The sequence below is a fragment of the Spinacia oleracea genome, chromosome 1 (assembly GCF_020520425.1).
Source record: "Spinacia oleracea cultivar Varoflay chromosome 1, BTI_SOV_V1, whole genome shotgun sequence".
NCBI classification, from domain to species: domain Eukaryota; kingdom Viridiplantae; phylum Streptophyta; class Magnoliopsida; order Caryophyllales; family Amaranthaceae; genus Spinacia; species Spinacia oleracea.
In genome coordinates, this window is record NC_079487.1 from 96,787,226 (window position 1) to 96,813,945 (window position 26,720).

General features: G+C 38.7%; 1 protein-coding gene and 1 long non-coding RNA gene across 5 annotated transcripts; one reads left to right on the forward strand and one right to left on the reverse strand.

Annotated features, from left to right (window-relative positions):
- Positions 1-1,161: 1,161 nt before the first annotated feature.
- LOC110789652 (fructose-bisphosphate aldolase-lysine N-methyltransferase, chloroplastic) lies at positions 1,162-25,977 on the reverse strand. Of its 4 annotated transcripts, XM_021994356.2 has the most exons (16): positions 25,763-25,977; positions 25,565-25,674; positions 24,342-24,405; positions 24,144-24,254; positions 23,416-23,475; positions 11,330-11,437; positions 10,088-10,157; positions 9,711-9,751; positions 9,509-9,589; positions 6,654-6,689; positions 5,176-5,259; positions 4,386-4,463; positions 4,053-4,183; positions 3,455-3,543; positions 3,189-3,337; positions 1,162-1,740 (listed from the first exon to the last, which is right to left on the reverse strand). In XM_021994356.2, exons 1-16 carry the CDS (start codon positions 25,880-25,882, stop codon positions 1,552-1,554), a joined length of 1,521 nt encoding a protein of 506 aa, XP_021850048.2. In that variant the 5' UTR covers positions 25,883-25,977; the 3' UTR covers positions 1,162-1,551. The 4 variants fall into 4 exon arrangements, with proteins under 4 accessions (XP_021850048.2, XP_021850049.2, XP_021850050.2 ...); XM_021994357.2 differs by lacking the exon at positions 6,654-6,689; XM_021994358.2 differs by lacking the exon at positions 4,386-4,463.
- On the forward strand, positions 21,206-22,698 carry LOC130467922 (uncharacterized). Its single transcript, XR_008927980.1, has 2 exons — positions 21,206-21,507; positions 22,463-22,698. It is a non-coding gene; the product is annotated as an uncharacterized lncRNA (long non-coding RNA).
- Positions 25,978-26,720: the final 743 nt, after the last annotated feature.

Consider the following 26,720-nt stretch of genomic DNA (forward strand, 5'->3'; position numbering starts at 1 on the left):
TATGGTGTCTGTGGAAAATGAGGAATGCAAGAATCTTTAGAGGGGAGGGGGTCACCCAGGTGCGGTTTTAGCGACGTGGGTTAACCACCTAAAGGAGGCGAATACCTTTATAGAGCGGAACCTAGAATCATCAACAGATGGGCCAAGAGAGCCTCAGGGCTTCAATATGGCGCATATTGGACAAGAAAAGGAGTTACATAATGATTTTGTTTTGCAGGTTGATGGATCGTGGGATAAGAAGACTGGAAGGGCAGGATGGGGAATGACGGTTTCTACTAATCATTTCTCAGAGTTAGAGGAGTCGGCAGGGCAACATGGTAGGGCAGTCTCTTCAGATCATGCAGAAGCGAAAGCTTGTCTTCTGGGCCTAACTTGGGCCTCAGAAAAGCAAATTGATCGAATTCGAATTGATACTGACTCATCTGCTTTAGTTTCTAATCTCCGCACGGGAAAGGTGGTAGACATAACAATAATGGGTATCATTGAGGAAATCAAAGCTTTAGGCTCTACTTTTCGGCAATGCTCTATACTCAAGGTCCCAAGGGAAGAAGTGGCCAAGGCTCATAATGTGGCCAATAGGTGTAGGATGTTTGGTCTTTCTTTTGTTTAGTCGTTTGGGTACTTTGTAGCTATTGTCAAAATAAAATAAAATAATGGCAATTGCTAAACATGCATCCCATGTGGCTTATGCATTATAACTCATGAGTGGCTTATGCATTACATAAGACCAAGATATTACTTCCACGTTTTTTCTGGAATGTTTCTGTTTTCATGCTCACCAACACATAAATTCAACCATTAATATCCTTAATTATTAAAAAGTATGAAAACTTAATATTTTGAAAATATACATGTATAACAATATCTTATGTGACTGTTTTTTTTATGACGAATAAATAACCAAAAGATAGTTAAAGTAGAATATGTGAATAGTGTAAATGTTAAAATACCATGTAATCTACAGAGGAGGGTAAGAAAATTCCCATTACAAAATACTATGTACAGGGGAAATGGGAGAGGATAAAAAAAATTCTCATCCCAATAGCCCCTAAATAAGGGGGGAGGAAAATATCTACAATGATAGCTTCTTTTATTTTTCCCCACTACTAATCAAATTAACATTTACACTTGATAGTTGATACAAAATAAAAATCCAAGACATAGGCATGTAAAATATTTTACCATACAACCACAGACCAGGTTATACTACTTGGCTCTTTGCATGTTATCAACCCTCCCATACTACAGTTACATGTTTGAAGCAATCTAAATTACCAGATAATTCAACAATATTTCCATTTATTCCCAATCAAAAAACCAGTAGCAGATACAATACTAGATAATTTGACAATATTAACATTTACCCCTACCAAATAACCAGTACCGCGTCCAAAAGAAAACAGGCACCCTCCCACCATGAACAAGGGATGAGCACAAAACTACTGAAAGTAGACGTGTTAGTCATCAGAATTACCATATCATTTATTGCATCAATCTACATTGACAGGTAGCTGAATAAAGACTTGAGGATGGATTTATGAGATTTGGGTCTTAGCTCTGCTGCTGTGTTTGTAAAGGATTTACGATGGTTTTTTCGTGATCTGTATAAGACTTACAGTAATTCTTCAGCCATGCAGAAGCCGATCTCAGGACACGAACATCCCCAGCAAGGAGATCTTGAGCCATTTGCCGTCTGATAGCAAACTTCCTACAGTTGGTGGATTCTACCACATGTAGTGACTGTATGGTATGTACTTTCTAAATCAGACAAGGACCATATAGCAGAAAATATCAAAAAAACTCATACCAGAAATCAGATGCCACCTTCAGGGTGTTATAAAAAAATATGAATTTGTTTGGCTATTTCAACAAATCAATCATTCAGTCCTACTTTGTCCATGCAAATTTGAGTTTATGCTTCCAGCAAAACCATGTTACAGGGAAAATACAGCATGATTCCACTGGATTTTTCCCAGTGGAAGGTTGTAAATGTAACCATGAAATCATCCTTTACAAAGTACAAGGACTCCATTTTAACTGGAGTATCGGAAAAGGAATTATAGGTACTTAATTTAAGTCAAAATCTTGAATAGCTACAGATTTTGAATTTTGATCAGTCTCAATGTCATGTACAAAAGAACAAATAAACCAATAGCAAATGGACATGTAACAATTAGGGATCATCATTATCATTACCCCATTGCCTCAAAGAGGCTCCCGCAAGAAGCGGGGTAAGGAAGGGGTCGGGTGTACGCAACCTTACCCTTGCAATTGCAGAGAGGTTGTTTCCAATTGACCCTAAAGCGATAACGGGACAACCATCTTCTACTTCATGGAAAGGAAGCGAAGAGGTTTTAAGAGCTATTTTGATTTAGTCCATTACTTACCACAGCCAAAAGAAAAAATGAATATTTGGCTCCATCGGAAATGGACATAATGTAACAGTTAGGGATAACATAGAAAAAACATAGACATGTGACATCACGATATATTTTGTTTCATGAATTTCAAGAAGAAACTTCAACTAGGAAAGGACTTGCAATACCAACATAGCATAGGCTATCCTTATTCCCCAAACAGTAAAAAATTACTCCCTCCGTCCCAAAGTATAGTGTCTATTTTCAATTTTGGGTGTCCCAAAATGTTGTCCCAACTTTGACAATTTCTTATTTAATCAATTAATTTTTTCCCAACATACTCTTACCAAACCACTCATATACCTCAATTCTCCTACTTTTACCTACAAAATATGGGCCCATAATTAATGTTTGCACCATGGAAAATAGTGTTGTTTATTTCTTTTATTCAACAATCATCCCTCTCTCATTCATACATTTATTGTCTTTTGTCTTTTTGTTTGAAAAATAAAATAAATTATGTACTTTTCTAGTAAAATACAACAATATTAATTGTTAATCATGTTATTTTTCAAATTCCTTAATTCCCGTGAAAAATGTCAAACGGGCACTATAATATGGAACCGAGGGAGTATTAGAAGTCAGTTGCTGGAAGATTTGAAAAACTTTTGTGATGGTAAATTGGTAATAGAGTTCGAGAGAGGAAAAAGAAAAGAGGGATGCTAGAATATTAACCAGAAAACATGTCCAATTAAATATTACAGAACACTTGTATCCTAAATCAGAGTAACAGCTAAGCACAAGTACTTCTCAGAGCCTCGATAATCTTACCTTAATTGACACACTATATTTCTCAATCAACTCATCGATTAGAGACAACAAGATCTCATGGGCTCGTATCTCCAAGCTCCTCTTAACCAAAGGGTCTCGTGCCAGCCGGCCATCATGTCGGGTAGCTTCCACAGCCAGTTCATTTAATTCTGCATTTCGGCCACTGATCAAGAAAGTGTTTGGAGGACAGAATGGTATGATTTACAGTTTCATAAAGTCGTGAAACACTTGGAAAGTAAACATGCATGATAAAGTGATAAACAAACCTCGAGAAGAGGTACAACATAGGATACGAGCAAATGCACGAAGTGACTGTGGAATTCCCTTCCCCTTTCCTTTAGATGACTTCACTTCCCTGTAACATTAATTAGATATTAAGGAAACATAAATGTGCAATGCTACAATATAGTTTAATCAACACTGTAAGACCTAATATGCATCTAAAAGAGATGGGGAGCAATAATCAAATACATCCCAGAACTATTAGACCTAATAGCAAACAATCCAGATCCTAAAGGAAAAACTGAAAGCTTACGAGGGTTTGCATCAAGCTTCATTAAAAAACTTCTTTCTCAGTTGGAGCAATGAACTTATTCAAGAGCTTGATACCAAATTATACGGCCTTTAAACAATACTTCTGTAACAAGTAATAAATCTTGTCTAAGTGTGAAAAAGGTCAATGGTAAACTATTAGTGAAGAAAATGCATATGATCGCTATCTTAAACTGTGTCATTCCGCTTATGCAAGCTTTTCTACTAGACTACTATTGTAGACCACTTCCTTATTACAATCATAGATAGTTAATCTTAAACTGGAAGGTTAATCCCTTAATGGTAAAAGGGACCATGAGAAAATGTGCATACTTTATCACAAAAGAGGCCCCAGAAGGGCTGAAGTTTGCATCCTTGGCTTTTGGCAAACAATGCTTCTGCAGAATGTCCAACTTCATTGCTCGTAGAGGATCATTGCAAGGTATGTCAATTTGAATGGTAACCTGAAAAGTGGGTATAAAAGGTGTTAAATTGGTATATATCTCATTTAAGAGCGTCATTGCAGTAAGTTTCACCACATTAGGTTCAAATTTATGCAACACCACACCAGTATCTAGGTAAGTAATGAATAGTTGGAGAAGCCTTCGAAGCACTCAAGATGAGCTAGAACCTAACAAAAACTGGCCAAAGGCAGGAAATACATACACCCTTTATCCAAAAAAGGATTGCAGAAAAGCGCCAACTGCCTTGAGGCCCTTGACCTTGATTCTTGAATACCATGTTCTTGCAAATGAGAGAAAAAGGGAAAAGAGCTGTGTTACAGATTTACAGGTCTTGAATGAGGCTAAACAAGTTGTGTAAACGGCAGAATATCAGTTTACCGGTCAGTTTCATGCATCAGCATATGAATCCAAACCTTTTGAAGTTCTACTCTCATTTACCAAACAACCAGAAGAGTAGCTCACCTGGCAATTGAATTTGTTGGTACTAAGGGTAGCGGCTATAATCAAGCATCGGATTTTGTTACATTGTGTGACAGATTCCAAAAAGCTTAAGCACACGCACAAACAAGCACCAGCGAATATTTCCATTCAAAGGATACTGATGGTGACAATATACCAGTCAGCATTTTGCAGCCCTAGTATAGAAGTTCGGAGTATCCAGTTGATCCAAAAAGAGGGAGGGGGAAGTAGGTAGAGAATAAGAGAAAGGTGGATCAAGTAAGAAAGATGGAGTTGAAAGGTGAAAATGGTTTGGGGTAAGAGGAGTGAAAATGGTTTGGGGTAAGAGGAGTAATGCCAAAAGTAGAATAAAGCAAGCTAGTTAACAACTTTCAGGAACGCAAGTAGTATATGATATCAGCACCAAAATAAAAATAAAAATAATACTCCGTACGTTAGTTGACTTAGTTCATTGCTAGTTTGTTAATTATTACTGAGATGAAGCACAGTAAAAGCCCTTGGGGTTTCCATCTTCAATATATCTGAATACTAACCTGGTCATACTTGTTACACGGAGCTGTAAATCCAAAGTCTAACAACAGCATTGAGTTTGGAAACTTTCCATACCGTATCAAAACCTGAAGAAATTGTGACGTAGCGTGTTAGCTCACTATATATCTAAAAAAACAAGCCAAGAGTATTAAAAAAAAGTGGAGCAAATGACACCAAGTATTTTGCAACAGTTTCTTGTAAAACCCGTGTTCTGCCCATTATGTTGTGCTAAGAGCTTACAAAATAAAACAGACGTTACCACACATAGGGAACCCACAACTTCAAAGATAGAGTAGGGTACAACAACTTGAAGTATCCCTATAAAATGGATTGATATACAGAACACATTCTAAGACGGAGGTAAAGAATAACCGTAACAAGAAACTAAAATTAACTGTATCATAACCAAAGTATAATAGTCACTAACAACTTCCCGAAACCATCCTTTAATCCAAAAGAACTACTTCCTCCATTCCAACATTATTGCGCCATTTCCATTCTAGGAAATATAATAGTTGCTTTCACACTACAAATATCCAATATATCCTTACATGTTAACTCTTGTTGATTTATTAGTTAGTGTTTGCAATCACATGGGCAAGTTTGTATTTTTGTTTTTCTCTCTCTTCCTTTTTCCCACTAACATAAAATCTAGTGCCCAACCCATAAGGTGCAATAAATATGGAACGGGTGAAGTATAACTTTCAAAGTATTGTTGAAAGGGACATGAACTTTCAAACAAATATGGGTTCATGGACAGGCAAGCAGGCAAGCAGAAGCCAAGAATGATTTGAGTTGAAGTTAAACCTATATTAGGAGTATCACTCTGGGGAAAAAAAGAAATAATAGCAGAATTATCCATGATTGAAAATGTTAGGATGAAACAACGAATAAATAGGAAAGAAAATGACCAGCAAGGCTAAAAAGAAACCTCATTAATCAATATTAAATTCGCTATTTCACTATCCTACCCAAAGGGTAATGACAGAAAAACAAGACTTTTGAGGAAGCACATCTACAGTGGTGCTATTGCCTTGGAACTGGAAATATTCCAGCTTATTGAGGCCTTTGATGATTCAACAAAAAACTTAGATCTTGCAATACCATAAAGCATCTAAAAGAATTATTCAACGCCAAACATTTGTTATGTTCTCCATCGACTTGTTGGAGATTTACTGAGCAATCAATTTTAGCTAAAAATGAGAAGTAAAAGAGAAGGATAATAGGGCAAGAGATCTTTCATTCATGAACTGGGACCGGAAAAAAATAAACGAGGCTAACATTACAGTTGCATTCAGTAAATCCTAGTGTCCTGCATAAGGCTAAAGATGCCAATGAAACCCCAAAAATTCAAAACAGCCCAATTCGAAAGAGGCACTTTTTTTATAAAAAAAACGGCCACTTTAAAAGAGGCACTTTGGAACAAAGAATTATGCAGAAAAGGCTGCTAAGACATAATATGATAAAGAGATCCCCTCACCTCTTCACCCAAAAGATAATCTCGATCGGCAATAACCTAAAAGGTAAGAAGAAGATATTATTTTGAGGTGCAACATTATAAAATATTTACTCAAAGAAAATTTGCTCAAGTATTAAAAGGCTTATTGTACAAAAAGTAAAAGGTTTGCCCACTTGCGATTTCTACTGTGTTATCTATCTATTACTCCATCCTTAAATATCGATAAACTGCTCCAGTCATGAGAATCAAGAAATTAATGTTTAATCAGTCTGCAGTCGGCACATCTAATATACAAATGCCAACACTATGAGATACGGAGTATGTAAATCCATAGAAGTAGAGCTGAAATAAACTAGGAAGTCGATAATATGCATTCAGCATTCTTGCAAGTTACAGTCATCAGCCATATAAAGGAAATTAAGTAACAACTTAGTCCAAATTTAAGTATATGAGGAACAGAATTCATACATCAATCAAAGCCTTCTTTTATACTTCATTTGGTCCATTGAAAGGGTTAGCTCACTAGTTAACTTCTATGGGGACACCGAAAAGAAAGCTCCACAAAACACAGAAAAAGTTGCAGATAAATACTTTACGGGATAGAACACAGCATGAAGTCTTCTAAAATCACTTCAAAGTTAATTTACTTTCCTTTAAAAGATTTCAATCACCAGGCTACTGCTAGCACAACATGCAGAAATGGGTCACAGATAGAGAAGGTATGTGTAAAATTCCTAGTTAAGTGACAGAAACAGTAACTATATTATATGAATAACTAACAACATTATTTTCAAGCTACTATTGATGATAATACTTGAAGAGAAGAAAATCAGTTGCACTTCAATTGAGTGGATACCTTAAGGATCAGGAGAGTGAGTGAGTTATTAATAGGAGACTAGTGCAAGTTTTAACTGAATGATTAATAATTAATAAATAAAACAGAAACCAAAGTTGTGCGAGAAAGCCAACAGGAAGGATTCTCCAGCTACATTTTTTGTGTCAATGGTCAAGGAACCCTATTTTGAAATGAAGTTGACATGCTGCAATAAATTAGCATAAATTACAGACCAAAACAGCGATATTATGGACATAAAAGAGAGATTAAAGGAAGAACAAGTAAGGTATGACTGAATTATTGCTACTGAAGGAGACTAATCACCAATTACAGCCTTGCCATTCTTTCAAGCAGAATGGCGCTCTCCCAACTACAGGCTTTATAATTACCTTCCACAATATTCAACATGATTCTGCATCTATCTAATATGCTCTATTCATAGAAATTTTCCCCTAATGAACTAGCTCACTTATTATGCAAGCCACTGTTGCTGCCGATATTGAGTAGCGACTACTATTCACCTTGACGACAAGGTGGAAGTTTGGGGAGCCGGTAATGCAATGAACTGATATAACGGGAAGGGGCGCTTTAGACATAATCTTATAAGTTAGTTCTGGGTCACTTGGGGGTGTTAGAGAAAACACACTACATATAGTGATAATCCGGGAGAGGGAAATCATGTTGAATATTGTAGAAATTAGTCATTTAGTTCTAATTATGGGGAGTGTCATTCCTCTCGAATGATTGGCTTAGTCTGTATTTGGTGCATCGCACATTGATTAATGATTAGCATTAATACAGTCATATCGTTACTTGTTCTTCCCTAATCCTTCTTCTTCCTCCTTTAATCTCTCTTTTCTGCCATTAATGTTAATATTTTGGTCACTTAGCTATGTTAATTCACAGCATATGCCAACAATGATTTCCATCCATAAAGTGAGATTGGGGAACTAGACAATTAAGCTAGATGGAGATAAATATTTTAGGCAATATAAGAACATAATAAGTGACCAACAAAACTAATATCACCAATCTGCATCAAATTGCAAACTTGCAGTCAATTATTTATGTTTTAAAATCCTCCCTTATAGTGTGACTGTGTGGTGTTGGCTTAATCTATATAGTGAGTGCATTTGCAAAATTAATACTTGATTCTTTTTTATTTTTATGAAGGATACTTTTAGTTTTGATCCTTAATGCGGACATAAAAGTAACAACAGCATCAGATATTAGAGTTAGATAGAAAAACGTGTATCAGAGCTAAAAATCAAGCAAGTAATATTAAACTAATAATATTAGTCATTTCATATATATATATATATATATATATATTTAAACAAAATGCAGCAATCACAAATTTCTGATATTGGCATATCAAAAATGAAAATTATAACGTTTATAGATCTGCAGAAGGTATTAGGATTTTGTAATGAACCAAGTGTAAGGGGAGGGCATAATAGGTAGTGAATAATATTAGGTAGAAGACAAATTAGGTAGTTGTAGTAGAATGGTTATAAATAAGGGCACATTAGGTTATGAGAGGATATGTTGAGAATTTGGTAAAGCTTAGGCTTTGGAGAGTGGTGACCTCAAGTCACTAACCTAGAGATTGGTGGCCTCAAGTCACTACCTATTGTATCCGATTTTGTGTTCTTCATCCATCACGCTAGTTAATATAATTTCTGCTTTACTTTTATGCTCAAATTTAGCAGTTCATCTCAGATTTAGAGCTACAAAGGTCTTAACTCTTAAGGGTAAGTTGAATTTAGAGCCAGGATAAGTTGAGCGCGTATGAGCAATGTTCATAGTGATAGTTTAGAGAAACTTCTACAAAACTATATCCAATCATTCCGTGTCTGGAGGGTAGGCTAAAGCAGCCACAAAGACAAAGCAATATCTAACTACAGCACAATGTTTGTGCTAAACATCCATATGTGTTTAGACATTTTCCTTAGACTTGGGAGCTAAAAGTAGTATACAAGTCTCTTCTGGAAACAACAACTGTAGTAACACGTAGAAAAAAGTGGGTCCAAAGTCCTACCTCTGATACTTGTTCGTTTATATCACATAATACAACGGACTCAGAAGTTCCATCGTGATTTAAAAAGTCTGCAAATGGAATCTGCAGGAAACCTTTAATCAATTTGAGAGATGATTTTCAAGACTCAAGACTAGTTTATGATGACATATGTACATATATTTTGCATAAATACTTGACTCCTGAATCTCTAGAATGAATGTACCAGCGATTCTCCTTTCGTGCTTTCCCAGGCTCGAGATGCAACTGAAAATTTTGCAATTTAAACATAATGGCATCAAAAAACACATAATAGGACCACGCAGATCTTTGTAATTGGTTCAAGCTGTTCAACAGCCATATGCAGTGCCTAAAGATACATTACTGGTACGTAACATCTAAAACAATGACTATCAATATTGTTTCTTTTCTTAAATGTTAAATCTACCATATAAAAATCATTTTGAACCTAATATTGTCCGAAGTACAACTAGATAATACATAATTACAAAACAGTGCAGCAGCAATCATCAGTTGATCTGTTTATCACAGAAAAAGGGGAAAATAAGACAATCAGTAATCAATTTGACTATATCCACATACCTAGACCATAAGCATGTTTGAAGTTTTCATATTGAACATCCTCAAATATTTCAGGAAAGCGGTCGAAAACCTGAATCATAGATATAATGAAAAATGACAAGATGAAAACCAGAAATATGCCAAGGACACAGGCTATATCAATCCTTCTTTCATTCAGGGGTCGCATTGACACTAGTCAAAGTGGCAGGAAAACAACAGACCATTTACAAGAGATTACAGAGTACTTAATAGAAAAAAAATATACTCTCAAGTGTCGACACGGAAGTTTCAACACGTACGCAAGGCAAAGAACTCCCTTTTGTTTTCTCAGAGCCTTTGCATATCTAATGGATCAAATTATGATATAAAAAACATGGTTTCCTCACAATTTACATTGTACAATGCAGCACATGCCAAAAATGGACCTTTTTTTTTATCTTAGCAAGGGATGAAAGAGAGGAGTATGCGGGAAGCGGTTCCGTTTAGACTTGCAGGTGGTCTCTGGTGGTGCAGGTAGCAGTGTAGTGGTTGGAAATACTTTTCAGTGCATAAGGGGTTTTTATCGGTTGGGTTAATAGTCCCGCAGCGGATTTTTGAGGAAGATGGTGGACAACTGTGGATGTTTGGAAGAGATGGTGGGGATGATAAAGATGGTGATGCTTTGTGCATTGTTTGAGGAGAAAACAGAAAACATGTTGTTAAGTGAAAAATGTTCACAGAGGTTATATATAACGTAATAATAGATTCATTAACAAAAAAACTATCACTATTGTCACGTGTTAGAAAAATCATGAATACATGATTCTTTTGTGAGGATAACAATAAATTTGGCTACCAAAAGGAAATAGCAAAAAGTACAGGGCCACCAATGAGAATTTCCCTTCTTACCTTGTGGATAAAATGTGTGGTATAATAACGTCAAAGTCGATTAATAACATCTTATTTTAACATCCAGTATATGCCAAATTTTCTTTAAATTTATAGCACCGTAGAGTACGATAAACATATTTATAAGTCCTATAAATAAACTTCATAAGTTCATATAATTTTTTTGACCGTTAGTCGGAATCGTTTGCTGACTATTAAACATACTCATTTCCTTACATGTACAAATTGTCAGACAGGGTCATTTGAAATGCAAAACATATCAATATACTACAATCTTTGACTAAATACTGACTTGTGACCAATTTGAAGCCTACTAATGCTTTGCAGATGATACATGAAAATAAAGGATAACCTCATAAAAATGAAGATGCTTACTGGTCTGATGTCCATATAAACTTTTCTAATTTGAGCTTCATGGTTAAGCGTCTCCTGGTAGACTGAACTTTGTTGTATCATCTGCAACTCCTTTTTGCTCCAAAATATCTACAATAAGGAAGCATTTCCACATTGTAACTTCAATATAAACTCAGATCATGCACAGGGGAAAACATAAAACAGAAGATGTACTACACAACATGGCCAACCTGGCAAGCATTAATGCAAGGAACTCAGAATTTCCTTACAGCAAACTCACACAAACACAGGGAATAGAGAGAAAGGTAGATATTATATTTAGGAACCAAAAAGCTAAAAGCTTGTTACAACCTAGAGACTTTCGAGAGGTCTCACTCTCCCACAATATCAATGATTTCCAAGATGATTCTCTGCTTCTTTCTCTCTCTCTTTTTATAGACAGAATTCTAATATGAGACAAAAACAATTAAAGCTAAGTGACAGAGACAAAATGCATTAATGAGCCATAGGGCCGTTTCCACTAAGTGAGGCCGTTCCCTCCTTCTGCCAATGTTGTTGCAGCTGTCCCCTTGTCTTGTGTTGTTGGTTTCCTTGTCTTTCTTCTTGCATACGTTTTCAGCATGGGCGAGTTGGTGTGGTGCATTGCAATACTCCCCCCCAAAAAATTCACCTTGTCCTCAAGGTGAAAGTCAGGAAAGCGAAGCTTGATCATTTGTGCATCCTCCCATGTCGACTCAAAATCTGATAGCCCCTTCCATTTGATCAACACATCCAGCTCGTCCACCCCCTTCCTCTGCACTGTGCGCACACTCTTTAACTCCTCTGGTACCACCAGTAATTCCAGGTCAGCAGTCAAGTGGGATGGAATAGGTACAGGAGTGAGGGTGCTGCCCACCGCCTGTTTCAGTTGTGAGACGTGAAAAACCGGGTGTATCTTGCTCTCCGGGGGAAGTTGTAGCTTGTAGGATACCTTGCCAACCTTTAGGATGATTGGAAAGGGACCGTAGAAACGCGCTGCCAGCTTCTCAAATGGCCTCTGGGCAATGGATTTTTGGCGGTATGGTTGGAGTTTCAGGTACACCATGTCCCCAACTTCTAACTGCACGTCTCTTCTTTTACCATTCTCACAATCCTGCATATACTGCTGTGACTTAAAGAGGTTAAGTCGTAGCTCATCTAACATCACATCTCTTTCCTGCAGGCTCTCATCCAGGCTACTCACCACTGTATCCCCCCGATTGAACTTAATTATTGATGGTGGTTCTCTCCCATAAACTGCTTTGAATGGGCTTACCTTTGTGGAGCTGTGAGGTGCTGTGAAAATTCGGCCCAAGCTAGCCACTTCGCCCAAGTTCTGGGTTTCTCCGATGCAAAGCACCTAAGATAAGCTTCAAGTCTCTTGTTTACCACCTCGGTCTGACCGTCAGTTTGGGGATGGTAGGCCGTGCTACGCTTAAGGGCAGTACCTTGCAGGCGGAAAAGCTCTCTCCAGAATATACTTAAGAAAACACGGTCACGATCGGAAACTATGGAGGAGGGAAATCCGTGCAACCTTACCACTTCCTTCACGAATGGCTCAGCAACTGAGATGGCAGAAAATGGATGTTTGAGGCCCACAAAATGCGAATACTTAGACAAACGATCAACAACAACCAGGATGGTGTCCACGCCTTTGGACACAGGTAGGCCTTCCACGAAATCCATGGAGATATCCTCCCAAATTTGTGAAGGGACCGGTAAGGGTTGTATCAGGCCTGCAGGTCTCTGTTGGGACAGCTTGTTGCGTTGGCAGACCTCACACCCCTTCACAAACTCAGCCACCACCTTCCTCATTCCACCCCAAAACCAATCTTGAGCAATACGTAGGTACGTCTTAACATCGCCCCCATGTCCCCCAACTGCTGAACTGTGGTACTCATGTAGCAGTTTCGGAATGATGGTCGATGTTTTGGGGATGACGTACCTCCCTTTGTACAGCAGCCGTTCATTAACCACCTCGAACCCTTTCTTTTCTTGCCCAGCCATTATCTCCTTCTTGATGCAACAAATGAATTTATCGTTATTGATCTCCTTCTCCAATTCCCCCCAAGGAACCCTTACAGTAGATACCATCTCCCCGAATTCAATCTCTCCGTACTCCTTTCGTGACAGAGCATCTGCTACACGGTTCGAGGTTCCGGGTTTGTATTGGACTTCAAAATCAAAGCCCATCAATTTACTTACCCACTTCTGATAATCTGCACCCACAGCCGCCTGTTGTGTGATAAATCGCAGACTCTGCTGGTCCGTGCGCACTACAAAGTGTCGGCCCAAAAGATAGTGTTTCCACTTAAGTATTGATAAACAGACCGCCATAAGTTCCTTTTCGTACACTGACTTGGACCGTGCCCTAGGTCCCAACCCCCTGCTGTAAAATGCAATGGGCCTTCCCTCTTGCATCAAAACTGCCCCAAGCCCGAACCCGAAGCATCGGTCTCTACCACGAACACCTTCTTAAAATTAGGCACAGCCAACACCGGAGCCGCGCACATAGCTTTTTTAAGTAACTCAAAAGCCTCGGTGGCCTTGTCTGACCACCCAAACGAATCTTTCTTGAGTTGTTCAGTGAGTGGCTGTGGGATATGTGCATAGTGAAAAATGAATTTCCTGTAATAGCCTGTGAGGCCCAAAAAACCTCTTAACTCCTTCAAATTTCTGGGAACCTGCCACTCAGTCATTGCCTTTATCTTCTCCATGTCAACCGACACTTCACTACCAGAAACCACGTGGCCTAGATAAGCCACCCTCTCCTTGGCAAATTCACACTTCTTATAGTTGGCATACAATTGGTGTTCCAGCAACTTTCTCAACACCAACCGCAAGTGGTTAATATGATCATCCATATTACTACTATAAATCAATATATCATCAAAGAACACAAGTACAAACTTACGTAGATATGGCTGGAAGACTTCATTCATCAAGGCCTGGAAAGTGGCCGGGGCGTTGGTTAGCCCGAAGGGCATGACCAGAAACTCATAGTGGCCCTCATGTGTCCGGAAAGCAGTCTTGGGTGTGTCTTCCTCCTTCACACGGATTTGGTGGTAGCCCGACTTCAAGTCAAGCTTAGAAAATACTGCCGCTCCATGTAATTCGTCAAGCAACTCGTCGATAACGGGAATTGGGTACTTGTCCGGAATAGTCTCTCGGTTCAGTGCGCGATAATCCACGCAAAAGCGCCAGGACCCATCTCGTTTCTTGACAAGCAGAACTGGACTTGAAAAGGGACTTGTTGAGGGTTTAATTATTCCTGCCAGCAACATCTCTTTGATTAGTTTTTCAATTTCATCCTTCTGGTACGGCGGATAACGATATGGCATGACCCCCACCGGATTACTCCCCTCCCGGTGTATAATCTCATGCTCACGGCTTCTTCTCGGTGGTAATCCCGGCGGCATCTCAAAAACCGACTGAAACTCCTCAATCACCCCCTTCGTAGCACCGGTTTCCCCTACTGTTTGACCGTACTCTGGACTTGCTTCAATCTCATTTAACTCCAGCAACACTCCTCCTCCTTCCCTTCTGATTGTTCTGAACATGGCCTTCAAGGATACCTTGGTTCGGGTCAGTGATGGGTCACCCCGCAAGGTGATCGGTCTCCCTTCCGACTCAAATTGCATTGTTTGGGTTTTCCAATTGCTACTCACTGTACCCAGTTTTCTCCGGCCATTCTATCCCCAAAATCAAATCTGAATTTCCCAGGTTGAGGGGAAGGAAATTCTCCCTCACTACCACCGTATCATTAAGAGTCACCACCACCCCTTCACACAAACCGGTCCCTCTCACCGAGTCGCCATTTCCCAGAGACACTCCGAACCCATTCGACTCTTTCACCGGAATTTGGAGTTCCTCAATTGTTTTATGAGAGATGAAATTGCCCCCGGGTCAATCATCACTACCACCTCACGCCCTCCGATCAGCCTGTTAACTTCATAGTTTTCGGATTCGACAAACCCACCACCGAATTCAAGGTCACCTCCGCCGCCACGTTGCCCACGTCGTCGGCTAACTCTTCCTGATGGGGCTCCGCAAACCAGTCACCCGCCTCATCCTCATCAATGAGAATAACGCTCAACTCCTTTCTCCGGCAGAGATGGCCAATTTCCCACTTCCCGTCACACTTGAAACAGAGCCCCCTTACCTTTTTCTCCTGTAACTCCTTCTCCGTAAGCCGCAGAAACCACCAGTGGGTTTGTGCGTGTTTGTGTTTGGGAAAGTTCGACTTAAATTGACGGAACTGTGAGAGCCCATACTTGAATTGGTGCTGTTTCTGTTCTGGACCGAAGGGTTGGACTGTGGAGAGTATTGAGAGATTTGGGCCTGGCCCACTGTTTGGGTTCTTAAATTGTCACTCACTGATCCAGACCCACTCGACCCACCCATAGTTGTGCTACGCCCATAAGCAGAGAAGGATCCGAATCCGGGTCGACCCTGACCCGCCACCGCTCCACTCCCTCTTTTAAAGCCTTGGACCTGGTTTCTCTCCTCCACTCGCACCGCCACATCCATCGTCAACTCTAGGGAGGGTGGGTCCAGCAACCTCACCTCCGCCTTGATATCCTCCTTCAGCCCGTTAATGAATTGCCCCTTGAGTAGACTATCCGGCACGTCGGTCAGCGGCGTCGACGTCTCAATAAACCGCCGCCGATAGTCTAGCACGGTAGTGGTTTGAACGGTGGCGAGCCATTGTTCATGCAGCGATCCCCCACTCATCGGTCGGAACTGTCGGAGAACACGTGCCTTTAAGTCCGCCCATGAGACCACCGGAGCCCTTCTGTTCAGCCACTGGTACCACTTCAGAGCTTCTCCCTCCATTGCCACCACCGCGGCGTCCACCTTCTCTTCCTCTGTTAAGCGGCACACCAGGAAATACTTCTCACTACGGAGAATCCAACCGTCGGGATCTCCCCCTTCAAACACCGGCATCTCTATTTTTCTATACTTCCAGTTCCCTCTCCCTTTTTCGAACACCTGGTGGTGCCCCCCTCCAAACTCTCCCTCGTTCTCCCCTGTTTCCTCGGAGTGCCGATTGCCCCCCTTCCCTTTGATCCCAGCCACTATTTCTCGAATCTCAGCCTGGAATTTCTCTTGTTGGGCCCTCATCTCGGCCATTTGACCGACGTGAGTCTCTCTGAAACGGTTCATTCTTCCGTCCCACATGTCTGTCGTGGTATCTAGCCGCTCCTGGTTCTTTTGCGCCTCCTCGTGGAGGGTTTCCTTCAAGCTTCCCATATATTGCGAAACAGCCTCTGCTACTATCCTTCCCATGGACTCCGCCAAGCCCTCGATTCGCCCCTCGAGGGAACCGAGCTGCTCCTTAACTTCACCAATGGTCTGTTCCACCCCATCTATACATTGAGAGTTTGATATTGGCATCCTTCACCTGCTGTGATACCAAGTGCAAGGAACTCAGAATTTCCTTACAGCAAACTCACACAAACACAGGGAATAGAGAGAAAGGTAGATATTATATTTAGGAACCAAAAAGCTAAAAGCTTGTTACAACCTAGAGACTTTCGAGAGGTCTCACTCTCCCACAATATCAATGATTTCCAAGATGATTCTCTGCTTCTTTCTCTCTCTCTTTTTATAGACAGAATTCTAATATGAGACAAAAACAATTAAAGCTAAGTGACAGAGACAAAATGCATTAATGAGCCATAGGGCCGTTTCCACTAAGTGAGGTCGTTCCCTCCTTCTGCCAATGTTGTTGCAGTTGTCCCCTTGTCTTGTGTTGTTGGTTTCCTTGTCTTTCTTCTTGCATACGTTTTCAGCATGGGCGAGTTGGTGTGGTGCATTGCAATTAAATATATTTCTTACATATTTCAAATAAACAATTTTGTGAATGCACACACACATACACCACATATAATTAGCAAGACAGAGAGGGATGAGCATCATAAGTAGTACTACTGCAATTTTGACTGCTAGATGAAGTCTCCCCTTTTAAAGCAACGTATAATTACTTGCTTCTTTCTATAATTGGCTATCGAGAAATCCAAATCGACTGTCCCCCCTGACAAAGCCTTCATGTGAGTTAAATATAAGCTCTTGCATCTAAGGATGCAAACAAATTAAGATAAGTCCGAGTTGCAGCTCAAAAAGCTCAAGCATGTAGGCAGGCTCAAAGCTAACAGAGTTGAAAGTCCAAACTCAATAAATTAAAAAAAGCTCAACTAAGGCTTGGTTAGGTCACTCTTTTTTGTTGAAAATTGAAGATCTTTTCATACAAAAATAACATCAGATCCATTATAGCACAAATCAATAACAAGAATAATATCGAGCAATCTATAAACGAGACTAGCTCGTCAGAAAACCACCCTGACTCATCTATTTGAGATTCCTACTTGTACCTATTCTATTTAAGTGTCATCCATGTCAAGCTTTTCGCTAAGCAAAATACTCAAGTAATCGTCTAAATCTTTCTTGAGTTTATTTTACAGTCACTGTGTAATTGGAGCCTCGGTTGTCGCCAAACATGATGTTAGCTCAAGAAAATTCACCTTTCTTAGAGCATTATTATTCCAAGTAAACTGTTAGAAAAATATTTTATGGATATATAGCCTTTTTCCTCTTCTCTGGTTGTTTCCATTAACGAGTGAAGTGTGTGAATATAAGGAGTTGGCCACCTACCACCAGTGTGACTACAAAGCACGGTAAATTATCACTTGGATAAATCTCACAAGCTACCCTTGAAGAATGGTAGCTTGTACTTCAAACCTCAACCAAATATTATCTTAATCGATGGAAGTCAACCTTGTCTTTGTTATCAGGTGCATGTTATCTTTGTTACTTCGCCTCAGCATTTTACCTTTGAGTACCCATGTCGATGTTGGCATGACACTTTATGACTTAAACACTTCATTTCTGACCAAAATTTAGCAAAGTTTTCATAAAATGGCTAGCAATGAAACAATTCCTTCTGTTACCATCATCAATTGGTATTTAGGATCTTTTTGTCTTCCGCCAAAGAAAAATTTTAGGCTTTAGGAGGAGTTTTCATCTTCCACACATCAATGGAGTTGCAGATGCCCTTTACAGAATCACAACAGCTCTTGTCATGTCGCCAAATCAACTCGTCATTTCCCTCCAAAAGACCTCTTCAACAAAAAGACACCCAAAAATCTCAAGACAGAATAGTAAAAATTAGGGAACTCTTCTAGATCCTTTAGGGAAGCTCTTTTCAAAATTCCAAGTGACGGAGAAGTATAACATAGCTGGTCTAATGGTCTTTAATATGCTCTTCAACTCTCCTTTCTGTCCTTACCTCGAGCTTTACCCAAGAGAGTGTGATGGCATTAGGTAAGCAACAATGGATCTTACTCTACAACCAAAAAACGAGAGAGATTCTAGAATACCCAAGTTTAGGTGGGTCTTATTCTGTTAATGCCAAGGTTTCATTATCTAAAATACTCCATGTCTTATACCTGCTCCCCTTCCACGGTTCCACCTTCCTCTCTACGCATGCCTCACTGAGAATTTGCAGAGCTCAATTTTAACTTTCTCTTTTTTCTTTCTCTTCTTGATCTGCTTGTTCAAACAACCTTCTCTCTTCACATCATCTTCTACCATTGCCTCTCTCATGAGTCACGGGGAACATTTAATTTTTAGAGGTCAACTTTAGTTCTAAATCTAGAATTTGGAACTTGGGCCAAATCTATTAATCTAGATGGAAATTAGTTCATGTTTAATTTTTCTAATTTTTTATTATAAGCAGTCCATTATTTTTGTTCTGTTTTTCTATGGAGGTATGTGGTTGTCGTGGTGGATATGGTGTGATTGGTGAATTGCTTACATGTGGCCGGTGATTGGAAGTTATGGTGGCAACACTGGCAAGGCTTTCCTGACGTTCGTTAAGGTTGATGGCGGTCATTGAACGAGATAGAAAAGGAAGAGGCTTTGATGGCTGATTCCAGGGGTGGAAGTTTCCTCCAAACCCATCTCCCCCCTGGGTATGAGAAACCCATACCTCGGCCGTTTGGAGGGTGGGTCCCCCAGGTTTCAGATTTTGTTAAATAACTAAACCGAACATTAAGTATGGGTTTGGCCAATTCCAAACCCATACCTAATACCATAATCAGCTGAAACAAGCACCTTAGAGAGTTTGAAATCGGGTATCAGTTATGAAAGGTGTGAAAAGATTGTGTTCAGTAATCTATGTTTCATTACCTACGACATTAAATAATAGGGTTTATTATTTTATTATCTACAACATTATAGAGAAATACTACTGCGTCATCAGTTCAAGTTAGTCTACTAACAATATTCCAAAGATGGTTACTGTCATGCCAAGATGTAGATCAAATAACATCTTAAAACAATCATCATTGTACCAAACGAGAAACAGGAAAAGTACAACATAACTCTTTTTGTAACACATTAAAACCTCTCTAATGCACTTCCAGTAAAATCAGCACGAGACACGAGTTATGCCAAGTTGTAAAGACAAAGCCTCAAACATATGCCAAAGAGTGAAAATTTTAGGTTAAATGCAGGAAAAAAGGCTTGAGACTTGTGAGCATAACAACCTGTACAGGAAGTCATGTGTTTGACTAGGCATATTCTAGAAACTGAATTGACAAGAGGAATTTCTCGAAAACAAGCTTGAGAAAGAAAGTTACCCATGAAACCTACAAGATAAAATAGCAGAAACTAAACTGTGTGAAGCACAAAAGCAACTCCTGAAAGATGAATCAAATATCATGTAATCCCCCGTAATATTATACATTTTATTAATATATTTTAACGTATAGTTAATTATATTTAAATAGAATTTACGAAATTTAGAAATGAATATGTAACTTACGAATATTTATTTTTATACATTTTAAATGTTTCAACGATTTATGAAATCAAAACTAATTTTAAAATTTGATGTTGAAAAGAACTCGGATTTCGAAAAACGATTGAATTTAGAAAACAATCCTAAAAGATTTTGGATTGAAATCCTAAAACTAAATCCCAAACTCTAGCCCAAATGGGTGAAGCCCAAAATAATAAAACCCAAGGAATCTCCTCTCTTCCTCTTCTATTTCACGTGAAATCAATTAGCAAAGCCAAAACCCTTCCCTTTTCAATTTCACGTGAAAATCAAAAAAAAAGCAAAACCCTCCTCTCTCCTTCCCTCCTTCACGTGTAACCTTGCTGGCCGCCGACCCAGCCACCGGACCACCGTCGACCCAGCCACCGGACCACCGTCATCCTCGCTGGTAACCCCCTCTCCTTCCTCTCCTTTTCTATTTCGTTCTTTTCTTGCTGCTTCGTTCTCCTTCTCATGGTTACTTGGCTTTCCTCCTCCTCACTCACGTTTCTGTTATTGCGCAGCCACCACTCCATCGGTGTCGCTGCAACCCCTACCGCCGTCGTCCTCACAGCAGTCGCACACCTGCTGTCACGCTGCTGCACCGACCATCAGCTCCCTCTCTCCTTTCTCCTTTCGCACGCAACAAGCACAGCCACCACCCACCGGCGCCACAGCTGCGGTGTCTAGCCTTTGTGGCCCTTCCAGATCCTGTTGCCGCACCTCCCTGCCTGCTGCCGCCGCCCCTTTCCCGTCGGCAAACTCATTCTCTCTCTCTTGGTTAATTCTTAAACCCTTAAAACTAATTAATGTTTTAATTACGTTTTATTAATATAATTCATGTTTTACTTGAATTAAATTATAGTTTTTACAAATTAATGATGAATTTTAGATTTTAAGTTTTGCGTAATTAATAATTTAATTTTCAGATTATGCAATTTGATTGAAATAATGATTTTAATTATTAAAGTATGAATGTTTAAGGTTTTAATGGTTTTAAATTATGGTAGGATGATTGTGGATTATTAATATTATTGTTGGGATGTTCTAAGCATGTTACTTTGGTCTTGACGAAGTTTAAACGAATTTATATTGCTGGAAATTTAAAGTATAATGTTTGCGAAGAGTTTTCAACGAATTTCAATCACTAATTCAATAATTATGATGCTAGGAAATCAAATGTGCACGTTTCAATGTTACGGAATGTTCTAAATATGTTTAGGATGTATTTAGAATGCTTTGTTATTGTTGTGAGTGATTAGAAGTTGATTGGGAATATTTGTTGGTTGTTTTAGGCGGAGAATTCTCTTTAGGCGACTTCTGAAAGTGTTAAAGTGGCCTATTAGTTTGTTTACACAAGGTACGTACATACCTGTGTGCTTGGAATGTGTGCTAATTGTTGAAACCATGTTGAATTATTGATGAACTTGGTTATGTTAATGTTGTGGATGAACTTAGTCAGGTTGAAATTGCATGTTCGATACTGTTGGATGAACATATTAAACCTTTATTGCATTTTGAGGATTATAACATGTTAGTATGGAAGATTGATGCAAACATGTTTTATTGGGAACACTAGATTATTTAGTATATAATTCAGATCAGTTAATTGTTGTTCCCTTTTTAGCTTTTCACTACTTTATGAGGGCGGAGGACCTCATTTAGTAAGTTGAAACCTTATACCCATATTCAGGGGTTGATCAGTATTAAAGAAAAGATTGGAGTTAATTGGAATGAGTCTTGTTTGATGCCTTTGTGATCACTTACTCAATTCCAAGATAAAAACAGTTATAAATAAATGTGAGTTGCATGCCTTATGTGATTGTTGAGTCATAACAGGGTGTCAATTTGTAAATCACGTAAAGTGAAACTGAGTAGCAATAGCTTTAGACTGTGCACGTCTAAAGTGACGGACAAACAGGAGTTGGGGTTCATGGTGGTAGCCCATGGCCTTTCATTCGGACCGGATTGATCACCGCGTCCTATTTTCAGTCAAACGTTCCTCGATATCGCAGGTCACTGAGGTTACGGAGTCGCGCCCGTACCTCGCCTAGCTAGAAAACTCGGTCCATTGCCTATTTCAATTAAATTAATATTATTGTTATAAAAGTCTAGTCCAGTCTAGCTTAGTCTAGTTAAGTATGGTCGTCAGGTTATCATGCTTTGTCTGCCCTTAATTATGTTTAATAGTATCATGTTAGGATTATTATTGCTTTAGTATGTAGTACTCAGCTTTGCTGATTACGTGCTTTGTTTGTGTGTGTTGATCATGGCTATGCCTATTGATCCTGTGATGACCCATCTTTGGTGAGCAGTCTCTAAGGATCAATAAGCGTTGCCCATCTACAGGTTTGAAGATGATGCATCATTGGGATCGGGATTAGAGAGCTTATAGTTCTATTTGTTTAATTAAGTGATTTAATTTGTTAACTTATATTTGAAAGTTGTCGTACTATTCGTATTTCTTTATTTCCGTTAATTGGTTTTGGACTTAATATGTAATCAATTATTTATGAACCTAAAAGTTAGTTTTATGTTTTCCGCTGCAAAATTCTGAATAAGCCGTACGTTTCCACACGGGCGATAATGCCTTGATAATTCTCTATAGTTATATTTATAAAAGGGTTGTTTTAGAAAAAGGGAATTGTCGGGGTGTTACATATCATCTTGGTAATGCCCAAATATCTGCAAGCAATGTCCTATAACACATCATGTAAGACTTAAATTTCAGACAAAGACTTTGAATCCATGACCTTGTTCCATGATTCACAGACGCAATAGATTGGACTACCTTTTGTACAGCTCAAAACATTAAATTCTAGTTGTTCAACTTGCACGGTGAACTTAGGCCGTGACCTCAAACAATCCCACATATCAAAAAATATCAAAAAAATAAAGATACAGGTAAACTAAAAAAAAAAAACTATGCTTAGTATTCCCGATAATGCTAATAGCCTAATACAACTAATTAACAACAAGAAAGTAAGAAACGTAAATGACTAATTAACAACAAATTAACTACCCCTGCTAACTTGATGGAAGTATATTATCACGGAAAACACTTAAACAAGGTAAACATACACATAGTTTTATACATGAGATTATTTGTCAAATGGTGCAGAAAAAGAAAATGAAAATTGACAATAACGCAAAAGACCAGGGAAACAAAATTCAGGCCAGAATTAACAAAAAAAAAACGCTATTCACAGCACAACACAATGCAAGAATATAAGAAAAAACATATCCAAAAAAAGGGTAATGTAACTACCGTGCTATGCAACTCTCCATGCTGAGGAAGACGAGAGATGTAAGGAGCCCATTCAGAACTCTGCCAGGGAGAATAGGGAAACATAATATCAAACACCAGTTTACTTAGATCCTATAGACAATGTAAATATCCTACCAAAGCAAATTAAAATCAATATCAACTTTATCCAGTGCAGAATGCCGAACCTCGTCCATAGGGGGGGGGGGGCGTGCAACACTAAACAAATTCACATTTTACTCTCCAAAATAAGTAAGAAGTGCAGAGATATCCAATTTCCATCATCATTATCATTACCCCATTGCCTCAAAGAGCCTCCCGCAAGAAGCGAGGTAAGGGGGGGTCGGGTGTACGCAACCTTACCCCTGCAATTGCAGAGAGGTTGTTTCCAATTGACCCAAAAGCGATAATGGGACGACAACGGGAAGACCATCTTCTACTTCATGGAAAGGAAGCGAAGAGGTTTTAAGAGTCATTTTGATTTAGTCCATTACATTCAACAGCCAAAGAACAAATGAATCTTTGACTCCAACAGAAATGGACATAGATATCCAATTTCCATCACAATCCAAAAATCAAATAATAGTTGATCATTCTACTTTAATAAGAAGTGGATAAGCCAGTGACACCTAACAGTAATAAACTAATAATCTTTGACTAATGTAAGTCTACGGTATTTAAAGATAGTTCTTCATCCCAGCTGGGGTCATTATCTGAATTTCAAAACATACCTGACCTTTTTTCTGCTCGACTAGAATAACAATTGCAAGTTTTGCAACAGTCCCTGCTGCATCAGTGAGTAAGGGCTTGATTTCAGGCAGGACATTATCAGGAGATATTTGCTGTCAATTCAAAAGTGACAGTTTCTTGAGAAAAGTTGAGGTAGTTAAGTATCTTGGATGTAATAGAACTTCCTCCAGAACAATTACCACATTAAAAGGAACTTTCAGTAGGCAGTCTCCAGCTTGTATACTCTTACAAGCAAACAAGGACCTGTAAAGGCAAAAAAAAAACGGCTCATCGAATCATCATCAACACTCACCAACTATAGTCCAACACTCACAAGTCACAACTGAACACGAAGAATAAAATACTCCACAATTTGGAAATATTAGTAACATACTTCCTCCATTTTTCAATAGATTTATCATTTGGCTTTTTACACTATTTCTATACTAACTTTGACCATGTTTGATTATTAATATACCGTATAAAACATATGTTCAGTGCGTTGGCAAACGTGTCCAAATGCATATGTTGGAAAACAGAGGAACCATACTATTTTTTAAGCCAAAATAAGTAATGACTAATAATTGGATTTCACGATTAGTGGCTTGGGACGACAAAACACTTATTTCTTGACGAATAGAAATAAAACATCACTCAACATTCTCATACCCTAAGCTGGCCAATTACATTTCATTTTCCTTTCACTTGACAGCTTAGCACCACGTTTTCATATCTCGCTTCATCTAATCTTTTTCTCCTTCCCCTCTTCAATCAGTAAATAAAACAAAAAAAAACACTAGAGAAACTAACAAAATACTTCTAAAAAATAATTCCAGATTTCAAGCTTGCATTTTAGCTTAGTGCTGACATTACAGATTACTTGTTCATTCCTTTATTTAGCAGTATGCTAATACTCTCAGCACGAAACTTCGAGTTTACCTTTCTGTATTAATTCCATAAAACGGGAGTGCACAACATGAACAAATTTCCAGGAAACTTATTGTCGGTTCGTGAGCCAAATAATTTTAAATAGGAAAAACTCGAAAATTTCTCGAGAACTTCAAATTAAGATCTAGCTGCAAAAACATGGTCGAGCCGAGTCTGACAAGTGTTGTATTTGTGACAGTGCATGTGTGAGACGCATAAACACTTGAATGTACTTACAGTGCACAATGAATACAACTGATCAAAGGTTGGCTTGGGATACAAGCAAAAAGCCGTAGTCTTCCCTATTCTACAACAATGGGGCTCACAAACGTTTCAAAGGTTCAAAATTCAGAAGAAAGGTTATAACTGTTGCTGTGATAGCTAAGACTATTACTCGTTTCGTCTCTCTAGCAAGAATCTCATCACTATCTATTTCAAATTCACAACAATTTTTAACACTAATAAATGTAACCATCAAAAAATTAAAAAATTGAACCTTCCAAAATCAGAATTTCCAATTGAAAGCACTTCAGAAATCTGAACCCCAGCCTTCGTCTCCAACCATGGCAAAAAATCATCGCAATCCTCGTTTGGGCACCTGGAAACCTGTCAAATTATGCAAATTTCATATGTTAGTATTAGATTAGCAAATTAAAATTCGGAAAAATGGAAGTAGCATCTCCAAATGACGAACCTTAAAGCTGTGAGGAGGAACGCAGTAATGAAATTTGACGAAAAGATGATGAGATATAGATAAAATTGGAGGTGGAAATTTGAAGAAATTGAAATTGAGAACTCGTGTAAGTGATGGCATTGTAAAGTTGAACCTGTACTAGGCTACTAGCTCTTGCCTCTTGGAGGGAGGATACATCGCAGACTCGCAGTTCACCAGCGATGTATCTGCCTCATACCCACAAAAAAAAAAGTGAAAAGAAAATAAATTGCAATGATGGCCCACCCCTTAAATAAATGGTAAAAATGTTACGAACTTGCTATATACTGTCAAAGGTTAGATAAATACGGTCATTATTATATACTGTCATTGTTGTATTAAAATTTGTCATAATCATCCAAAAAGAAGAAAACGAAATGAAACAAAAATAGTAAAGGGACCACTTAAATGACTGGATAAACGTGTTACATATACTCTCGATCCAAAAAGAAGAAAACGAAATGAAACAAAAATAGTACAGGGACCACTTAAATGACTGGATAAACGTGTTACATATACTCTGTCATTGTTTGTATAAATGTTGTCATTGTTGTATTGAATACTGTCATTGTTGTATTGAATACTGTCATTTATTTCCGATACTTAGTACTTTGTTTGACTTTTCAACTACTTAAGTGAAAAGACGATTTTGCCCCTGGGTATGGGCAAAAAAGCCGCTGGTGAACTGCGATGTAGCCAACCTCTGCCTCTTGGACTTGAGTTCTATACTGTTGCTGACAAACCAGTCGTTAGGAAAGCCCGGTTCTGTCCGGTTCGGTTCAGTTCAGTTCAGATAATTAATAATTACTCCCTCCATTCCTTTTTTATGTATCCATTTCAGAAAGTGGGGAGTTTTTAGGAAATTTAGAATCTTGGTTTGTATTGGTATAAGTGTAATGATTGGGTGTAAGAGAAATGATTGTGTGTAAGAATGTGTAAG